General features: G+C 43.5%; 1 protein-coding gene across 7 annotated transcripts in view; it reads right to left on the bottom strand.

The window, feature by feature from the left end:
- Positions 1-17,209, bottom strand: part of ubap2a (ubiquitin associated protein 2a) — a 156,024-nt gene that overhangs the window by 32,801 nt on the left and 106,014 nt on the right. For all 7 annotated transcript variants that reach the window (XM_041187434.1, XM_041187414.1, XM_041187405.1 and 4 more), the window contains 3 exons: positions 10,899-11,085; positions 3,340-3,431; positions 3,106-3,153 (listed from right to left, as the gene is read on the bottom strand). In XM_041187434.1, the coding sequence (XP_041043368.1) occupies positions 3,106-3,153; positions 3,340-3,431; positions 10,899-11,085 (327 nt within the window). The remainder of the gene's footprint in view (positions 1-3,105; positions 3,154-3,339; positions 3,432-10,898; positions 11,086-17,209) is intronic.

Below are 17,209 nucleotides of genomic sequence, written 5' to 3'. Positions count from 1 at the left end.
CCAACTTTACATTACAGGACATTTTCAAGATCCCTGCTCTTCCTTTGACTAAGTGGTGGTCTCCAATTTCTGGGACCTTCTCCTATTCTTATGGAGAATCTGTCTTCTACAATTCCTTCTCCTGGCTTCAACTGAGCTAAAACTCATTTTCTGTATCGCTTTGTAGGTTTCCTATTGCTAGGCGACAGCAGTCTTTTCTACGTTGTTTTAACTTGCCTAAACCACTACCTCCCTTGATAACATGAAGGGTCATAAACCTCACTAAAAATGCAGGTATACAAACAGAGCCTAGACTTGCTGTCTCCACTCTAAAATGAAACTAGATCCCACGTTTCACCTTTTTAAACCTACAAACAGAAAAAATATAAATTAAACTTAAAGCTACAGCTTATTCTTAACACAAATACACATAAAACTTACTTAGAACTATCTCAACTAAACACTGATGTGAGGCTAACTGGTCTGTAATTCAGTTTTCTCCCTCCTTCCTTTTTTAATAGTGGGGTTACATTTGTCACCCTCAATGTGCCAAGACCACCCCAGAATCTACAGAATTTTGGATGACAACCAACGCATCCACTATTTCCATGGCCACCTCCTTTAGTACCCTGGGGTGCAGATTATTAGGCCCTGGGAATTTATCAGCTTTCAGTCCCATTAATTCCTTCCAGGACTATTTCTTTTTCACTAATACTAATTTCTTCCAATTCCTCCTGCTTACTAGATCCTTGGTTCCCTCAATTCTGCGAAGTTATTTGTGTCTTCTTCAATGAAGACAAAAGTAGTTGTTTAACTGCTCTGCCATTTCCTTGTTCTACATAAGAAATAGGAGGAGTCGGCCATTCGGTCCCTCAAGCCTGCCCCGTCATTCAATAAGATGATGGCTGATCTGCCCCAGGCCTCAACTCTTTTGTGCCAGCTACTCATAGCCCTCAACTCCCTGATATTTCAAAAATCTATCTACCTCCTCTTGAAATGTTTTTGAGTGAGCTAGCTTCCACAAGTCTCTGGAGCAGAGAATTTCAGACATTCATTACCCTCAGAAGAAATTCCTTCACACCTCAGTTTTAAATCTGTGTCCCCTTAGTCTGCAACTACGTTATCTAGTTCGAGATTCCTCCACTAGTGGAAATATCATCTCAACATCTACTCTGTCAAGCCCCCTCAGAATCTTGTACATTTCAATGAGATCACCCCTCATTCTTCTAAATTCCAGTGAATAAAGACCTAACCTGTTTAGCTGCCCTTGATAAGTCAATCCCTTCATCCCAGGAATCAGCTGAATGAATCTCTTTTGAACTGCCTCCAATGCCAGTATATCCTCTCGAATACGGAGACCAAAGCAGCCTCACCAACAGCCTGTAGAGTTGTAACAAGACTTCCCTATTTTTAAACTCCAACTCCCTAGCAATACAGGCCTAAATTCAATTTGCTGTCTTAATTACTTGCTGCACCTGCGTGCTAACCGTCTGTTTCATGCACACGAACACCCAGATCCCTCTGTGCTGCACTTCCTACCATAGTGCATGATCTCACGCTTTCCTACAACAAACTGCCAAGTTTTTGCCCACTCACTCAACCTGTCTATATCCTCTTGCAGATTCCTTATGTCCTCATCACAACATGCCCTCCCAACTATTTTTGTAACGTCAGCAAATTTGGATACAATACACTCTGCCCCCTCCTCCATGTCATTAATATAGATAGTAAATAATTGAAGCCCTAGGACTGATCCTTGTAGCACTCCAATAGTTACATGTTTCCAAGCTGAAAAAGACCCATTGGTCCTGACTCTGCCTTCTGTGTGTTAACCAATCCTAAATCCATGCTAATACATTACCCTATTTTGTGCAACAACCTTTTATATGGCACCTTAGTGAATGCATTCTGGAAATCCAAATACACTACATCTACCGGTTCCTCTTTATCAGCTCTTGCTTGTTATATCCTCAAAGAGCTCTAGCAAATTAATCAAACATAATTTCCCTTTCACAAAACCATGTTGACTGTTTGTGTGCATTACACTTTTCTAAATGTCCTATTTCTTCCTTAGAAATGGATTCTAGCATTTTCCCAATGACGGATGGAAGGCTTTCTCCTTCATACGTTCATCTAGTTTCCCCTAAAACACATGTGTACCATTCGCTTCAACCAATCCCTGTGGTAGTGAGTTCCACATTCTCACCACTCAGGGTGGAGAAGCTTCTTTTGAATTCCCTATTGGATTTCTTGATGACTATCTTATATTGATAGCCTCTAGTTATCCTCCACCAAGAACAAACATTCTCTCTGTATCCATTCTTGCAAGAAAAAACTTTTTCACACGGAATGGTTTGGGTCTGGAATGCACTGCCTGGAAGCACGGTGGAGGCACGTTCAATCGAGGCATTCAAGAGGGCATTAGGTGATTATTTAAATAGAAACAATGTGCAGGGTCACAAGGAAAAGGCAGGAGAATGGCACTAAGTCAGACTTGATGGGTGAATGGCCTCCTTCTGCATCATAACAATTCCGTGATTCAATTCTGTAAAGCCAAGCAGGCCACCGCATCTTAATTCACACATGTGATAATAATACTTTTGGTAGTTTGCTCACAAGAATGGAGTTTAACAGAAGAGGTGAGTCAATATTAAAGAGATTTTGAAGGCTTCCATTCATCTATTGCATCTCAGATTACACGAGTGTTAAAAATACACCCTGTGGAGTCTATAAAATCTATGGCCTGCTTCAAGAGCCCAAGTGTAACTGTCCTCGCTAAAAATACGCGATACAAGTTCAGCATCTCAAATCCTGCTATTCGAAAACTGTGTTTTTAAGCTGGCATGAATTATTATTAGATGAGCAAAATAACTTATTGGCTTTGGGGCTAGGTGCTGCATTGACACAATGACTAGTTAGTTATCAGCTTTGCACGCCTACGTTTTCCTGCACTCCAAGTGACCCTTGAGCCCACTCAGCCCGAACCACCCAACCCAAAAACCTACAAGATCTGAAATCTGGCACAGGCTCGGTCCTGAGATTGCTGGTTTTGAGACATTATACCTGTATAAACTATGGCAAAATCAATTAGTTTTGAACCTTCAGTTTGCCAAAAAAAATACGAACCATAGGAAGCCTGGACTGAAGTACCTGAAGGTCATCATATCCATAGATCTATTGTATGAAAGAAGAAAAGAAAATCAAATTCCCAAAGAACAATGTTATTTGAAAAAAATATACTAGTTTTAACTAAAACACAAAGCACATTTATAGTCAAGTCAAAACAATTTCTCTGCCTGGTCTGCAAACACAATTGTTAATTAGTATTTCCATTCAACTAATAAGTGCATTCACTCTTACTGGGTATGCAGGCAGCAGTCCCCCTGGTCCAACAATGTACTGATTGTGTAAAATAGGAGGCACACCTGGAGGAAGATTTGGCGGAGCCTTCCCTGTAATAAGAAAGTAGCTGTATTAAAATATGTTAGCTTGTGCAGAAAAGCCATGGTTCAGGAAATATGTCCCTTTACTATTTCAACTTACTTAGTACAGCGGGTAACTGCATTTTGATAGTCTGACTCCATTACTTTATCTGATAAAAGTTAATCACCTTTCAAATAAATGCCTTCCATCCCATCCTTTTGAAATCTAGACACAGTGTGGGCACGCACCTCACAGAAAGGAAAGAGCAAAACATGCAGTGGACCAGTGTTGGAAAAACAGAGAGAATGGAGGAGACTGGCAAGATAAGGAGCAAGAAAATATTACCATAATTATACTGAAAAAGGTGAAGGACAGAGAATCAATGGAGGTCAACCAGAATAAAGCAATAGACAAGCAGGTTTAGTACAAGATAGCATGCAGGCAACTCTACTCGCTTGGAGTAGTTAAGTTTAATTAGTGGCATCCAGGAGGCTGTTGGAAAAACACACCCTTAGCATAGCAGTATCAGCTGGTTTTTGAAAGATATGATTTTATTTTTATCCTTGATCATACCGGAGTGGAAGTAGATCACAGACACATCAGCAGGAATTATCAATCGGAGGCTAACAATGGGGATGGCTCTAACAAAGATGCTACTCCAGACTTAGTATTACTGAGAGAATTAGCAACAGTCATTTGTACTGAAAGGGTTCTAATAACCAACTGTGACCTGCTATATGATCTTTTTACTGTTTTTTATTTTTAAACAACTTGTTTCATCGCTGACAGGCCACCTTAAATCATGATCTGAGTGGTTAGTCTACCAATCCCAAAGGCTAGATTGTGAAGGGGACTGTCAAACTAGACAAGCTAAATAAAGGAATGAGGGTTTCTACTTGACCTGAGTGAGACTGTATTGTGTGCACACACAAGGTTATTCCTCAACTCAGGCAAAGGCTCACTCAGTGGTTGCCCTGGAGCTTACTAAGAATAGGATCTAAAAGTGTAATAAGGTATTCAATTACTTGATTAAAAGCCCCTTAACTAGACAAGCAAATCAGATCAAAGCATTAACAGATCCAAGTTTCATAACTTAGTCCAGGTGTAGGATTGAGGCACTATAGCTTTATAAACCAAGAGATAAAAAATTACATACAATTTTATTCCCATTTACTCTATAAGGACAAGTATTATTGCCATATAAGTGAGGCATATTTGCAAGCTTGCAAACAGTGGGGATTATTGAAAGAAAACATGCCAATTTATGATTTTATAAAAATTTACGAGTGCAAGCAATTTCTTCAGGGAAAACGAAAGGGCAATTGATATACAGTCCTAACTGTCTCCTCTTCATTATGGACATCCAGTCCCACTACATCTCCAACCCCCCACCGGGGCTGTCTGAGGGCTCTCCACTTCTTCCTTGAACAAAGACTCAAACAATCCCCATCCACCACCTCTCCTCCGTTTGGCTGAACTTGGTTCTATCTTTTTGTGGAGTATGTGGAACATTCCTTGTTCCAGTCCGACTCAGGACCGCTCCTACAACCCTTTCTTCCGTACGTCAATGACTGTATTGGCGCCGCTTCATACTCTCGTCCAGGCTTGGAAAAATTTATTGATTTTGCTTCCCCTCTCACCTTCACATGATCCATCTCCGACATTTCCTTTCCCTTCTGCGATTTGTCTGTCTCCATTTCTGGTGATAGGCTATCTACCAATTTTCATTACCAGCCCACCGACTCCCACAGTTGCCTCGACTATAGCTCCTCACCCCCTGCTTCCTCTCAGGACTACATCCCATTCTCCCAGTCCCTCTGCCACATCTGTTCCAATGATGCTACCTTCTAAAACCGTGCTTCTGACGTGTTTTCATTTTTGCTTAACCGAGGATCCCCATCATGGTGGTTGGCAGGGCCCACAAACATGCCCAGTCCATCTCCCACACCTCTGTCCTCACCCCTTCCTGAACCATGATAGGGTCTCCCTTGTCCTCACTTTCCAACCCATCAGCCTCCACATTCAAAGGATCATCCTCCGCCATTTCTTCCAACTCCAACCCAACACCCACCAAACACATTGTCCTCTCACCTCCCGTCAGCATTCTGTCAGGGATGTTCCCTCTGACGCCCTGATCCACTCCTCCATCACCCTCAATTCCCTCATCCCCTTACCACTGCACCTTCCCATGCAATTGATGAACCTGCAGCACCTGCCCCTTTATCTCTTCCCTCCTCACAGCCCAAGGGCCCAAACACTCCTTTCAGGTGAAGCAGTGTTTCACTTGCACCTCCTTCAGTTTGGTCTACTGTATTAAAAATAAAAATACCTGGAAAAACTCAGCAGGTCTGGCAGCATCTGCGGAGAGGAACACAGTTAACGCTTCGAGTCCGTATGACTCTTCAACAGAACTGAGTAAAAATAGAAGAGAGGTGAAATATAAGCTGGTTTTTTTTTGTGGGGGGGGGGGGGGGCGACGACAAGTGATAGGTGGAGATTGCCAAAAGATGTCATAGACAAAAGGACAGAGGTGTTGAATGTAGTGATAATATCTAAGGAATATGTTAATTAAGGGTAGAAAGCAGGACAAGCAAGGTACAGATAGCCCTAGTGGGGGTGGGGTGGGGTGAAGGAATCGAAAAAGGCTTAAAGGTAGACATAAAACAATGGATGGAAATACATTTAAAAATAATGGAAATAGGTGGGAAAAGAAAAATCTATAAATTATTGGAAAAAAAGTGGGGGGGTTGGGGGGGGGGGAGAAATCGAAAGAGAGTGGAAATGGAGGAGAGTTCATGATCTAAAATTGTTGAACTCAATATTCAGTCCGGAAGGCTGTAAAATGCCTAGTCGGGAGATGAGTTGCTGTTCCTCCAGTTTGTGTTGAGCTTCACTGAAACAATGCAGCAGACCAAAGACGGACATGTGGGCATGAGAGCAGGGTGGAGTGTTGAATTGGCAAGCGACAGGGAGGTCTGGGTAATGCTTACGGACAGATCAAAGGTGTTCTGCAAAGTGGTCACCCAGTCTGCTTTTGGTCTCTCCAATGTAGAGGAAACCGCATTGGGAGCGACGAATGCAGTAGACTAAATTGAGGGAAGTGCAAGTGAAATGCTGCTTCACTTGAAAGGAGTGTTTGGGCCCTTGGATGGTGGGGAGAGGGGAAGTAAAGGGGCAGGTGTTGCACCTTCTGTGGTTGCATGAGAAGGTGCCATGAGATGGGTTGAGGTGTAGGGGGTGATGGGAGGTGGACCAGGGTGTCCCGGAGGGAACGATCCCTGTGGAATGCCGCCGGGGTGGTGTGTGTGTGTGTGTGTGTGTGTGTGTGTGTGTGTGTGTGTGTGTGTGTGTGTGTGAAGGGAAGATGTGCTTGGTGGTGGCATCATGCTGGAGTTGGTGGAAAAGGCAGAGGATGAACCTTTGAATGCAGAGGCTGGTGGGGTGATAAGTGAGGACAAGGGGAACCCCATCATGTTTCTGGGAGGGAGGAGAAGGTGTGAGAGCGGATGTGTGGGAGATGGGTCGGACACAGTTGAGGGCCCTGTCAACCACTGTGGGTGGAAAACCTCGGTTAAGGAAGAAGAAAGGCATGTCAAAGGAACTGTTTTTGAAAAGTGGCATCATCAGAGCAGATGCGATGGAGGCGAAGGAACTGAAAGAATGGGACGGAGTCCTTACAGGAAGCAGGGTGTGAGGAGCTGTAGTCGAGTCGGGAGTCGGTAGGCTTGTAATGGATATTGGTGGACAGTCCATCACAGAAATTGAGACAGAGAGGTCAAGGAAGGGAAGGGAAGTATCAGAGATGGACCACGTGAAAATGATGGAGGGGTGGAGATTGGAAGCAAAATTAATAAATTTTTCCAAGTTCCGATGAGAGCATGAAGCGGCACCGAAGTAATCATCGATGTACCGGAGAAAGAGTTGTGGAATGGGGCCGGAGTAGGACTGGAACAAGGAATGTTCCATATACCCCATAAAAAGATAGGCCAAGCTGGGGCCCATTGGGTACCCACAGCCACACCTTTTATTTGGAGGAAGTGAGACGAGTTTAAGGAGAAATTGTTCTGTGAGAGGACAAGTTCAGCCAGACAGAGGAGAGTAGTGGTGGATGGGGATTGTTCGGGCCTCTGTTCGAGGAAGGTTCTGGTCTACTGTATTCGCTGCTCCCAATGCAGTCTCCTCTACACCGAGGAGACTAAACGCAGGCTGGGTGATCACTTTGCAGAACACCTTCGTTCAGTCCGCAAGCATGACCCAGACCTTCCTGTTGTTCGCCATTTTAACACACCATCTTGCTCCTATGCCCGCATCTATCTTTGGCATGCTGCAATATTCCAGTGAAGCCCAACACAAGCTGGGGAACAGCACCTCATCTTCCGATTAGGCACTTTACAGCCTTATGGAGTTAACATTGATTTCAATAACTTCAGACCAGGATCTCATTCCTCCACCTTTAGAACAAAGAACAAAGGAAAAGTACAGCACAGGAACAGGCCCTTCGGCCCTCCAAGCCTGCGCCGATCATATTGCCCGTCAACTAAAACATTTTGCACTTCTGGGGTCCATATCCCTCTATTCCCATCCTAATTATGTATTTGTCAAGCTGCTGCTTAAACACCACTATCGTACCTGCTTCCACCACCTCCTCTGGCAGCGAATTCCAGACACTCACTACCCTCTGTATAAAAAACTTGCCCGCACATCTCCTCTGTAGTTTTCTCCTCTCACCTTAAATCTATGTCCCCTATTAATTGACTCTTCCACCCTGGGAAAAAGCTTCTATCTACTCTGTCCATGCCACTCATAATTGTGTAAACTTCTATCAAGTCGTCCCTCAATCTCCGTTGCTCTAGTGAGAACAATCCGCGTTTCTCCAACCTCTCCTCATAGCTAATAACTTCCAGACCAGGCAACATCCTGGTAAATCTCCTCAGCACCCTCTCCAACACCTCCATATCCTTCTAATAATGTGGGCACGCAATATTCCAAGTGTGGCCTAACCAAGGTTCTATACAGCTGCAGCATGACTTCCCAGCTTTTATACTCAATATCCCTGCCCATGAAGGCAAGCATGCCATATACCTTCCTGACCACCTTATCCACCTGCGTTGCCACTTTCAGTGACCTGTGGACCTATACACCCAGATCCCTCTGCCCGTCAATGCACTTAGGGGTTCTGCCATTTACTGTATAATTCCTGCTTGTATTAGACCTTCCAAAATGCATTACCTCGCATTTGTCCGGATTAAACTCCATCTGCCATTTCTCCGCCCAAGTCTCCAACCGATCTATATCCCCTTGTATCCTTTGACAATCTTTTTCACTATCTGCAACTCCTCCAACCTCAGTGTCATCTGCAAACTAACTAATTAGCCCAGTTACATTTTCCTCTAAATCATTTATGTATACTAGAAACAGCAAAGGTCCCAGCACTGATCCCTGTGGAACTCCACTAGTCACAGCTCTCCATTCAGAAAAGCACCCTTCCACTGCTATCCTCTGTCTTCTATGACCAAGCCAATTTTGTATCCATCTTGCCAGCTCACCTCTGATCCCGTGCGACTTTACCTTCTGTACCAGTCTGCCATGAGGGACCTTGTCAAAGGACTTACTGAAATCAATGTATGTAACATCCACTGCCCTTCCATCGATGATCAGCTTTGTCACTTTCTCGAAAAACTCAATCAAGTTAGTGAGACACGACTCTCCTTCACAAAACCATGCTGCCTTTCACTAATATGCCCATTTGCTTCCAAATGGTAGTAAATCCTGTCACAAAGAATCTTCTCCAATAATTTCCATACCACTGACATAAGGCTCACCGGCCTGTAATTTCCTGGATTATCCCTGCTACTGTTCTTAAACAATGGAACAGCATTGGCCATTCTCCAGTCCTCTGGGACCTCACCCGTAGCCAGTGAGGATACAAAGATTTCTGTCAAGACCGCAACAATCTCCTCCCTTGCCTCCCTCAGTACTCTGCGGTAGATCCCATCCGGTCCTGGGAACTTATCCACCTTAATATTCTTTAGGAGCATAATACCTCCTCTTTTTTGATCTCAACATGATCCAGGCTATCTACACACTCTTCACTAGACAAATTGACTGCTAAGTCCTTTACCCCTTTTTAAATCCAATTTTTAAATCTTTATTTATTCTTCATTTTTTACTTTTAACATTTTAAAAAATCTTTGTTATCCTTTCTTCCCAAACCACCTCCCCCACCATCGGGCCACCTGTCACTTGTTTCTATATTGTGCTTTCACAGAGCACTGATCCTTGTTTGGCTATTAATGCATTCTGCTATCTTACCTTTATGCCATCCTCAGTACCTTTAGTCCCTAACACTACCATTAACGCTCCATCTGTTTCGTGTCCATTACATTGTCAACCTCTCCTGAGCTCCTACCTATCCCTGATCTATTTTGTTCCGCCCTCTTAAAACAGGAGAATATTCATGACACTTCTACTTCTCTTTAGCTCTGAAGAGTCATACACACTCGAATCTTTGGACTCTCTCTCTCCACAGGTTCTGTGAGACTTGATGAATTTGTCCACCATTTTGTTTTTATATCAAAAAGCAAACTCTTCATTCCGTAAATAATGTAAAACTATAATTGTATTATTTGTACTAGAGCAGGGTTTTCCAAAATGTGGGTTGTGGCTCCCAGTGGAGTTGCAGGACGAAATTTGGGGGTCACAACATACGAAACCATAATGATAGCCGTGGAGAGGAGACTCTGATCACGTGTGTTTTTTTCCCATATCACAGCCTCAACAGGAATCCCAACTAGAGGAATAGTCAGTGGGGGAGGGAAGACCCGATGTAATTGGACGGTTGGGCCAGGAAGTAGCCTCTGCGTACCTAAAATGCACAAACTCCTCTTGGCACAGCAGTCAGAGAGGCTGAACAGTGACAGCAATTTAATACATCCCCACTAAGTTGCCTCATTCAGCCTTGTTTTGTTTTAGAATCATGGATAGAAGGTCAGTATGCACATTTAGCATTGGAACTTTTCATTTCCTTTCCTCTCAGCATCATTTAGCACTTGGGCCAATGTAGCGTGCGTGACTCGATCAACACCATCTTGGAGCGGCCTCTCCCACTCGCTGCTTGCCTCTTCCCTTCAATAATACAGTATTGAGGGCTGTAGGCTGCTTTTGTTTTATTTTGACATTGATACAGTACTGAAGACTATTGTCCTGCTGTTTTGATTTATTTTGGCAATCCCCCCCCAACACCAAGCCTGAGGCATTAAAATGGGGTCACACTAGGAAAATGTTTAGAAAGTTAGGGAGAATAACAGGAAGAATGAGTAATAAAAAGAGTGGGGTTAAGGAAAAAGAGACACTAAAGTATGCGAAGACTATTTTGTTGGGTCCTGACTTAAGTCTGAGAACCTCTATTCCAGTTAACAAAGGGGAAAAAAATGGGAAAGAAATACACAAAAGTCCCCTTTCCATAGAGAAGGCTTTAAAACGAAATGGCTTTCTACCTGAAGACACAGTAGGAACTGCTCGTGTAGTAGCTGTTGGCATGGATACACTCGCAGCACTCAGTCCAAGGCTGTTTGTAGTGCTTAGGCTACTGGAGACACTGGCTGATGACGTGGTGATTGTAGTAAATGTCAAAGCAGTGGAGAAAGTTTCAGAAGTCTGCAAACTGTTGTCAACATTTGTATGCTGTAAGCAAAAAAACATAAGCAACACAGCATCATATTAATGCCAACTGACTGACCTTCACAACACCCACCACCCCAATCCATCTGCTTTGCCTTGCTACTGTCCTGTTGCTACTCCAAACTGAAATATGCTTTGGATAAGTCTACAGCTAACCTCAGAGTCTGACATCCTCTACAGGATGGACTGAGGCACCCATTACTGCCTTACGAGGAATAATTCCAGCTGCTCAATCCTCTTCTCTTATTGAATTTTTCTCCTAGCACACCAATGATCAATCACCACCCCCAGCAAGTCCATTCCTACAAGTCCTTGCCATCCATGACCTTATTGCGGACAATTGTATCCTGGTTCTGACAGAAACTTGACTGACAGGTAACTGAAGTTTTACCAACTAGCTTTACTTTCACTATCTGCCCCATCAAAGAGAATGGCAGTTGGCCACTTCCGTTTCTCCCTCTGGTACCTTCTCCTTCAAACTTGCCTTCCTTAGCCTCTTCACCATGCAATTCTGCATCTTCTGATGAAAGATCACCAAGTGAAATGTTAACTCTCTCCATATGTTGCCAAACTGAACATTTCCAGCATTTTGTTTTTAGTTCCCCATCTTTGATTATTTGAATCTCCACTTGCTCAGCCTTCCATCCATCAATTTCAATATCATCCTTAAGCCTCTCCGAATCAGAATGGTTACAGCACAGGAGGAGGCCATTCAGCCCGTTGTGTCTGCGCTGGCTCTCTGTAGGAGTAATTACCCTATAGCCATTCCCTCACCTTCTCCCCATACCCCTCTATAATTATCCTTTAGAGAAAACAGTCCAATTCCTTTTTTGACTGAGCCTGCCCTCACCGCACTCTCAGGCAGTACATTCCAGATCTTAACCGCTCTCTGCGTAAAAACATCTTTCAGTTTTTCATGTTGCCATTGCTTCTTTTGCCAATTATCTTAAACTGGTGCCCCCTTGTTCTTAATCTTTCCATGAGTGGAAACACTTTCCCCCTATTTATGCTGTCCAGACTTACGATTTTGAATACCTGCTCCATATATATTCCATTATCCATATTAGAAATGACATTTCGCCTATTCCATTCCATGATCCTAATCACAAGCAAGGCCAATTCCAATCACTTCCTTCAACTTCACAGAGCAACCACCCCTAGCCACTTTGACCTACTTCTGTATCTGTCCCTGGAAAATCTTGCTCCCCAAATTATTGATAAATGCACGTTCAAACTCCCAATAGCCTAGTTTCCATGTGCAGCAACATTTTTGCTCCTTATGGCACAGGAGGGCAATTGGCCCATCCATGCCAGCTGAAGCAATATTCAGTCCATTCACCTTAGCCCCGAGTTTATTTCTCTCAAGTGCCCTTGCAATTTTCTTTCGAAAGCATCGATTCTCAGCTTTCACCATCTTTGCAGGCAGCAAGGCCCAGGTCATTACCACTGGCTGCATGAAAAAGTTCTTTTTCACATCCCTCCTGTATCTCCTGCCCTAAACTGTCTCTAAGTTTTTTTAAATTAAATTTACGGGATGTGGCATCGCTGGCTAGGCCAGTATTTATTGCCCACCCCTAATTCCCCTCAAGGTGGGTGTTGAGCTGCCAGCTTGAACTGTTGCAGTCCACGTGGTGCAGGTACATTCACAGTGCTATTAGGGAGGGAGCTCTAGGATTTTGATCCAGCAACAATATTTGTATCACCAGTTAATGGGAACATGATTTTCTTGGTTTATCTTATTTAAGTCTCCTGTCTCTCATTAACTTGAAAACCTCAACCAAATCTCCCCCCGGCCAGCCTCCTTTGTTTCAAGGGCAACAACTTCAACTTTTCCAACCCAACCATAATTAAAAGCTATTACCCATGGATTCCATTCAAGCAAACCAACTCTGCACCCCCTGAAGGGCCCTCACATTCTTCCTAATGTGTGGTGACCAGAACTTGAAGCAATACTCTAGTTGTGGCCTCCCCAGGGATTTTTAAAAAAAAAAATTTAACTTTGCTGTTGTATTCAATGCTTCTATTTATGAAGCTTAAGATCCCATTTTTGCAAATTAATCTCTCAATATGACTTACCAGCTTCAAAGATCTAAGCAGGTACAAGTAATTAGAAAGGCACATGAAATGTTGTAGTTTATTGCAAGAGGGATGGAATATGAAACTAGGCAAGTTTTACAACAGCTATACAGGTCCTTGAAGAGACAACATCCGGACTACTGTGTGCAGTTCAGGTCACCTTATTTAAACAATGATAATTGCTTTAGAAACAGTTCAGAGAAGGTTCACTGCACTCATTCCTGGGATGAAGGGGCTGTCTTATGTAGAAAGGTTGAACAGGTTAAAAGTAGGGCCCATTAGGGACGAAGGGGGCAAGTAATGGGTGGAGCCAGAGGACATCGCTAGATTGTTGAACAAATACTTCACATTCATCTTCACCCCAAGAGAATGAGGATGAAGGTATGGAACTCAGGGAGAGAGACTGTGAGGTTCTTGAGCAAATTGATATAGGGAGTGGCAAGGTATTGGAGGTGTTGGCAGGCTCAAAAGTGGATAAATCTCCAGGTCTGGATGATTTGTGCCCCAGACTGCTGAGGGAGACAAGGGAGTAGATCACAGGGGCTCTGACACAAATTTTTAATTCCTCTCTGGCCACAGGGGAGATGCTAGAGGACTGAAGAACAGCTATTGTGGTTCCGCTATTTAAGAAGGGTTGTAGAGATAAGCCAGGGAACAATAAGCCAGTGAGTCTCACGTCAGTGGTAGGGAAACTATTGGAGAAAATTCTGAAGGAGAGAATCTATCTCCACTCGGAGAGGCAAGGTTTGATCAGGGATAGTCAGCATGGCTTTGTCAGAAGTCATGCCTAACAAATTTGACTGAATTTTTTGAAGCGGTGACCAGGTGTGTAGATGAGGGTAGTGCAATTTTATATGGATTTCAGCAAAGCCTTTGACAAGGTCCCACATGAGAGACTTATAAAGAAGGCAAAGGCACATGGGATACAGGGTAATTTGATAAGGTGGATTCAAAATTGGCTTATTTGTCGGAGACAGAGGATGATGACGAAGGATGCTTCAGTGACTGGAAGCCAGTGTCCAATGGCGTACCACAAGGATCTGTGCTATTATTCGTCATTTATATAAATGACATAGATGACTATGTGGGGGGTAGGATTAGTAAGTTTGCGGATGACACAAAGATTGGCCGGATGGTTAACAGTGAGGTTGAACGTCTTGGGCTACAGGAAGATATAGACGGGATGGTCAAATGCGCAGATAAGTGACTGATGGAATTTAACCCTGAAAAGTGAGAGCTGATACACTTTGGAAGGAGTAATTTGACAAAGAAGTGTTCAATGAGTGGCATGACACTAGGAAATTCTAAGGAACAAAGGGATCTTGGCGTGTGCGTCCACAGATCTCTGAAGGCGGAGGGGCATGTTAGTGGGGTGGTGAAAAAGGCATATGGGACACTTGCCTTTATCAATCGAGGCATAGATTACAAAAGTAGGGAGATCATCTTGGAGCTGTACAGAACCTTGGTGAGGCCACATCTGGAGTACTGTCTGCAGTTTTGGTCGCCACATTATATAGGAAGGATGTGATTGCACTGGAGGGGGTGCAGAGGAGATTCACCAGGATGTTGCCTGGGATGAAACATTTAAGTTATGAAGAGAGGTTGGATAGACTTGGGTTGTTTTTGTTGGAGCAGAGAAGACTGAGGGGTGACCTGATCGAGGTGTATAAGATTAAGGGGAATGGACAGGGTGGATAGGAAGTAGCTGTTCCCTTTGGTTGAAGGGTCAGTCACAAGGGGACATAAGTTCAAGGTGAGGGGCAGGAGGTTTAGGGGGATATGAAGAAAAACTTTTTTTTTTACTCAGAGGGGAATGACAATCTGGAATGCGCTGCCTGGGATGCAGGTTGCCTCACATCTTTTAAAAAGTACCTGGATGAGCACTTGGCATGTCATAACATTCAAGACTATGGGCCAAGTGCTGGTAATTGGGAGTGGATAGATAAGTCAGGTGTTTCTCACGTTGGTGCAGACTCAATGGGTCGAAGGGCCTCTTCTGCACTCTGACTATGAGGTTAGGCCTAGACCCACTGCAGTTCAGAAATATGAGGGGTGATCTTATTGAAACATAAGATATGGGGACTTGATAGGGTGGATACCCAGAGGATATTTCCAATTGTGGGGGAGACTAAAACTAGGGGACACAGTTTAAGAATAAGAGCTTTCCCTCTTAAGACAGGGAATGAGGAGAAACTTTCTCCTATTGGGTCACTGGTGTGTGGAATTCTCTTCCCCAGAAAGCAGCAGAGGCTGGATCTTTGAATTTATTCAAGGTAGAGTTAGATTTTTGTTAGCCAAGGGCGTCAAGGGTTAAGGAGGGCAGACAGGAAAGGAGCTGAGACCACATTCAGGTCAGCCATGATCTTATTGAATGGTGGAGCCAAATCAAAGGGCCAAATAGCCTGTTCCCATTACTATGTTCCTATGCACGTGACCCCCTCAGTTTCTTCTGGCCCTGGCGCTCTCTTTAGAACTGTGTCATTAAGTCTGTATTGTCTCTCCTTATCCATTCCACCAAAATGCATCAGCTCATGCTTCGCTTCATTAAACTGGGTCTGTCACTTGTCTGCCCATCTCTTTGTCCTGTTGCAGTCAATTTGATGTAATCCTCACCTTTTGGCCTTCCAAGTTTGGTATCATTTTCAAATTTTAAATTCTAATATCCAAATCATTTATATACCTAAAAAGTGGTGCTAGCACTGAACGTTGGGGAACAAAACTGTCTACCAATCCTCCAGTCTGAACAACCATTTACCACAACTCACTATTTTCTGTCCTTAAGCCAATTTTTCATCCAAGTTGATGATGGCCCTCCTATTCTACGAGCTTCAATTTTGTTAACCAACCTTTCAGCCTTCTTCAAAGTATTTCTTAAAATTCATGTGGACCAGATTCCTTCCTCAACCTTACTACTTCACAAGAACACAAGAATTAGGAACAGGCCATGCAGCCCCTTAAGTCTGCTCTGCCATTTGATAAGATCATGGCTGATTTGATTGTGACCTCAACTTCACTTTTCTGTCTGCTCCCCAATAACCCTCAACTCCTTTGATGATCAAGAATCTAACTCTGCCTTGAATATATTCGATGACTCAGCTTCCACTGCTCTCTGGGGAAGACAATTCCACAGACCCTCAAAAAATACTCCTTAGCTCAGTCTTAAATGAAACGCCCCTGATATTTAAATGTGTCCCCTGGTTCTAGAGTCCCCCACAAAGGAAACATTCTCTTGGCATCCACCTGTCAAGTCCCCGCAGGATCTTATATATTTCAGTCACGTCACATCTCAGTCTTCTAAACTCAAATGGATATTGGCCCAACCATCTCAACCTTTTTTCTCAAGGTAACCATCCTTCATCCCAGGAATCAATCGAGTGAACCTCACCTGAATGGCTTCTAATGCAATGATATCCTTCCATAAGTATGGAAAAACCAAACCGTCTACAGTACTCCAGATGTGGTTCACCAATGCTCTGTACAACTGTAGCTTCCTACTTGTATACTTTCTAAAACCTTAATGACCACTGATGCTAAACTGATTAGCCTGTAGTTACCAGGAATGTCTTCACACACTGAATGAGTCACTTTTGCCACTCTTCAATCATCTGGCATCTCCTCCAGATCTAGGAAGTTCGGAAGGTTTAGGCAAGCCCTTCCACTATCAGCAACACCATTTTCCTTAGCAATAAATACCAACATTCCATTTGCCTTCCTAAATCACTTGCTGCACCTGCATACCAACTTTGAGATCCATGTACCAGGACACCCAGAACCCTCTGTACCCGTAGAGTTCTGCAGTCTCTTTCCATTCAAATAATGCTTCTCTATTCTTCCTGCCAAAATAGACAAGTTCACATATCCCCACATAAAACCATCTGCCAAACTTTTGCCCACTCTATGTCCTCTTGACAACTTACTGTCCTACCTATGTGTCCTCAGCAAATTTAGCTACCATACATTTGGTCCCTTCAAGAAGTTAAGCAGTTGAAGCCCCCAGCAATGATCCCTGTGGTATTCCACTAATAACCACTTGCCAACCTGAAAATAATCT

The sequence above is a fragment of the Carcharodon carcharias genome, chromosome 1 (assembly GCF_017639515.1).
Source record: "Carcharodon carcharias isolate sCarCar2 chromosome 1, sCarCar2.pri, whole genome shotgun sequence".
In the NCBI taxonomy this organism is placed as follows: domain Eukaryota; kingdom Metazoa; phylum Chordata; class Chondrichthyes; order Lamniformes; family Lamnidae; genus Carcharodon; species Carcharodon carcharias.
This window is presented reverse-complemented; position numbering and strand designations above follow the sequence as displayed.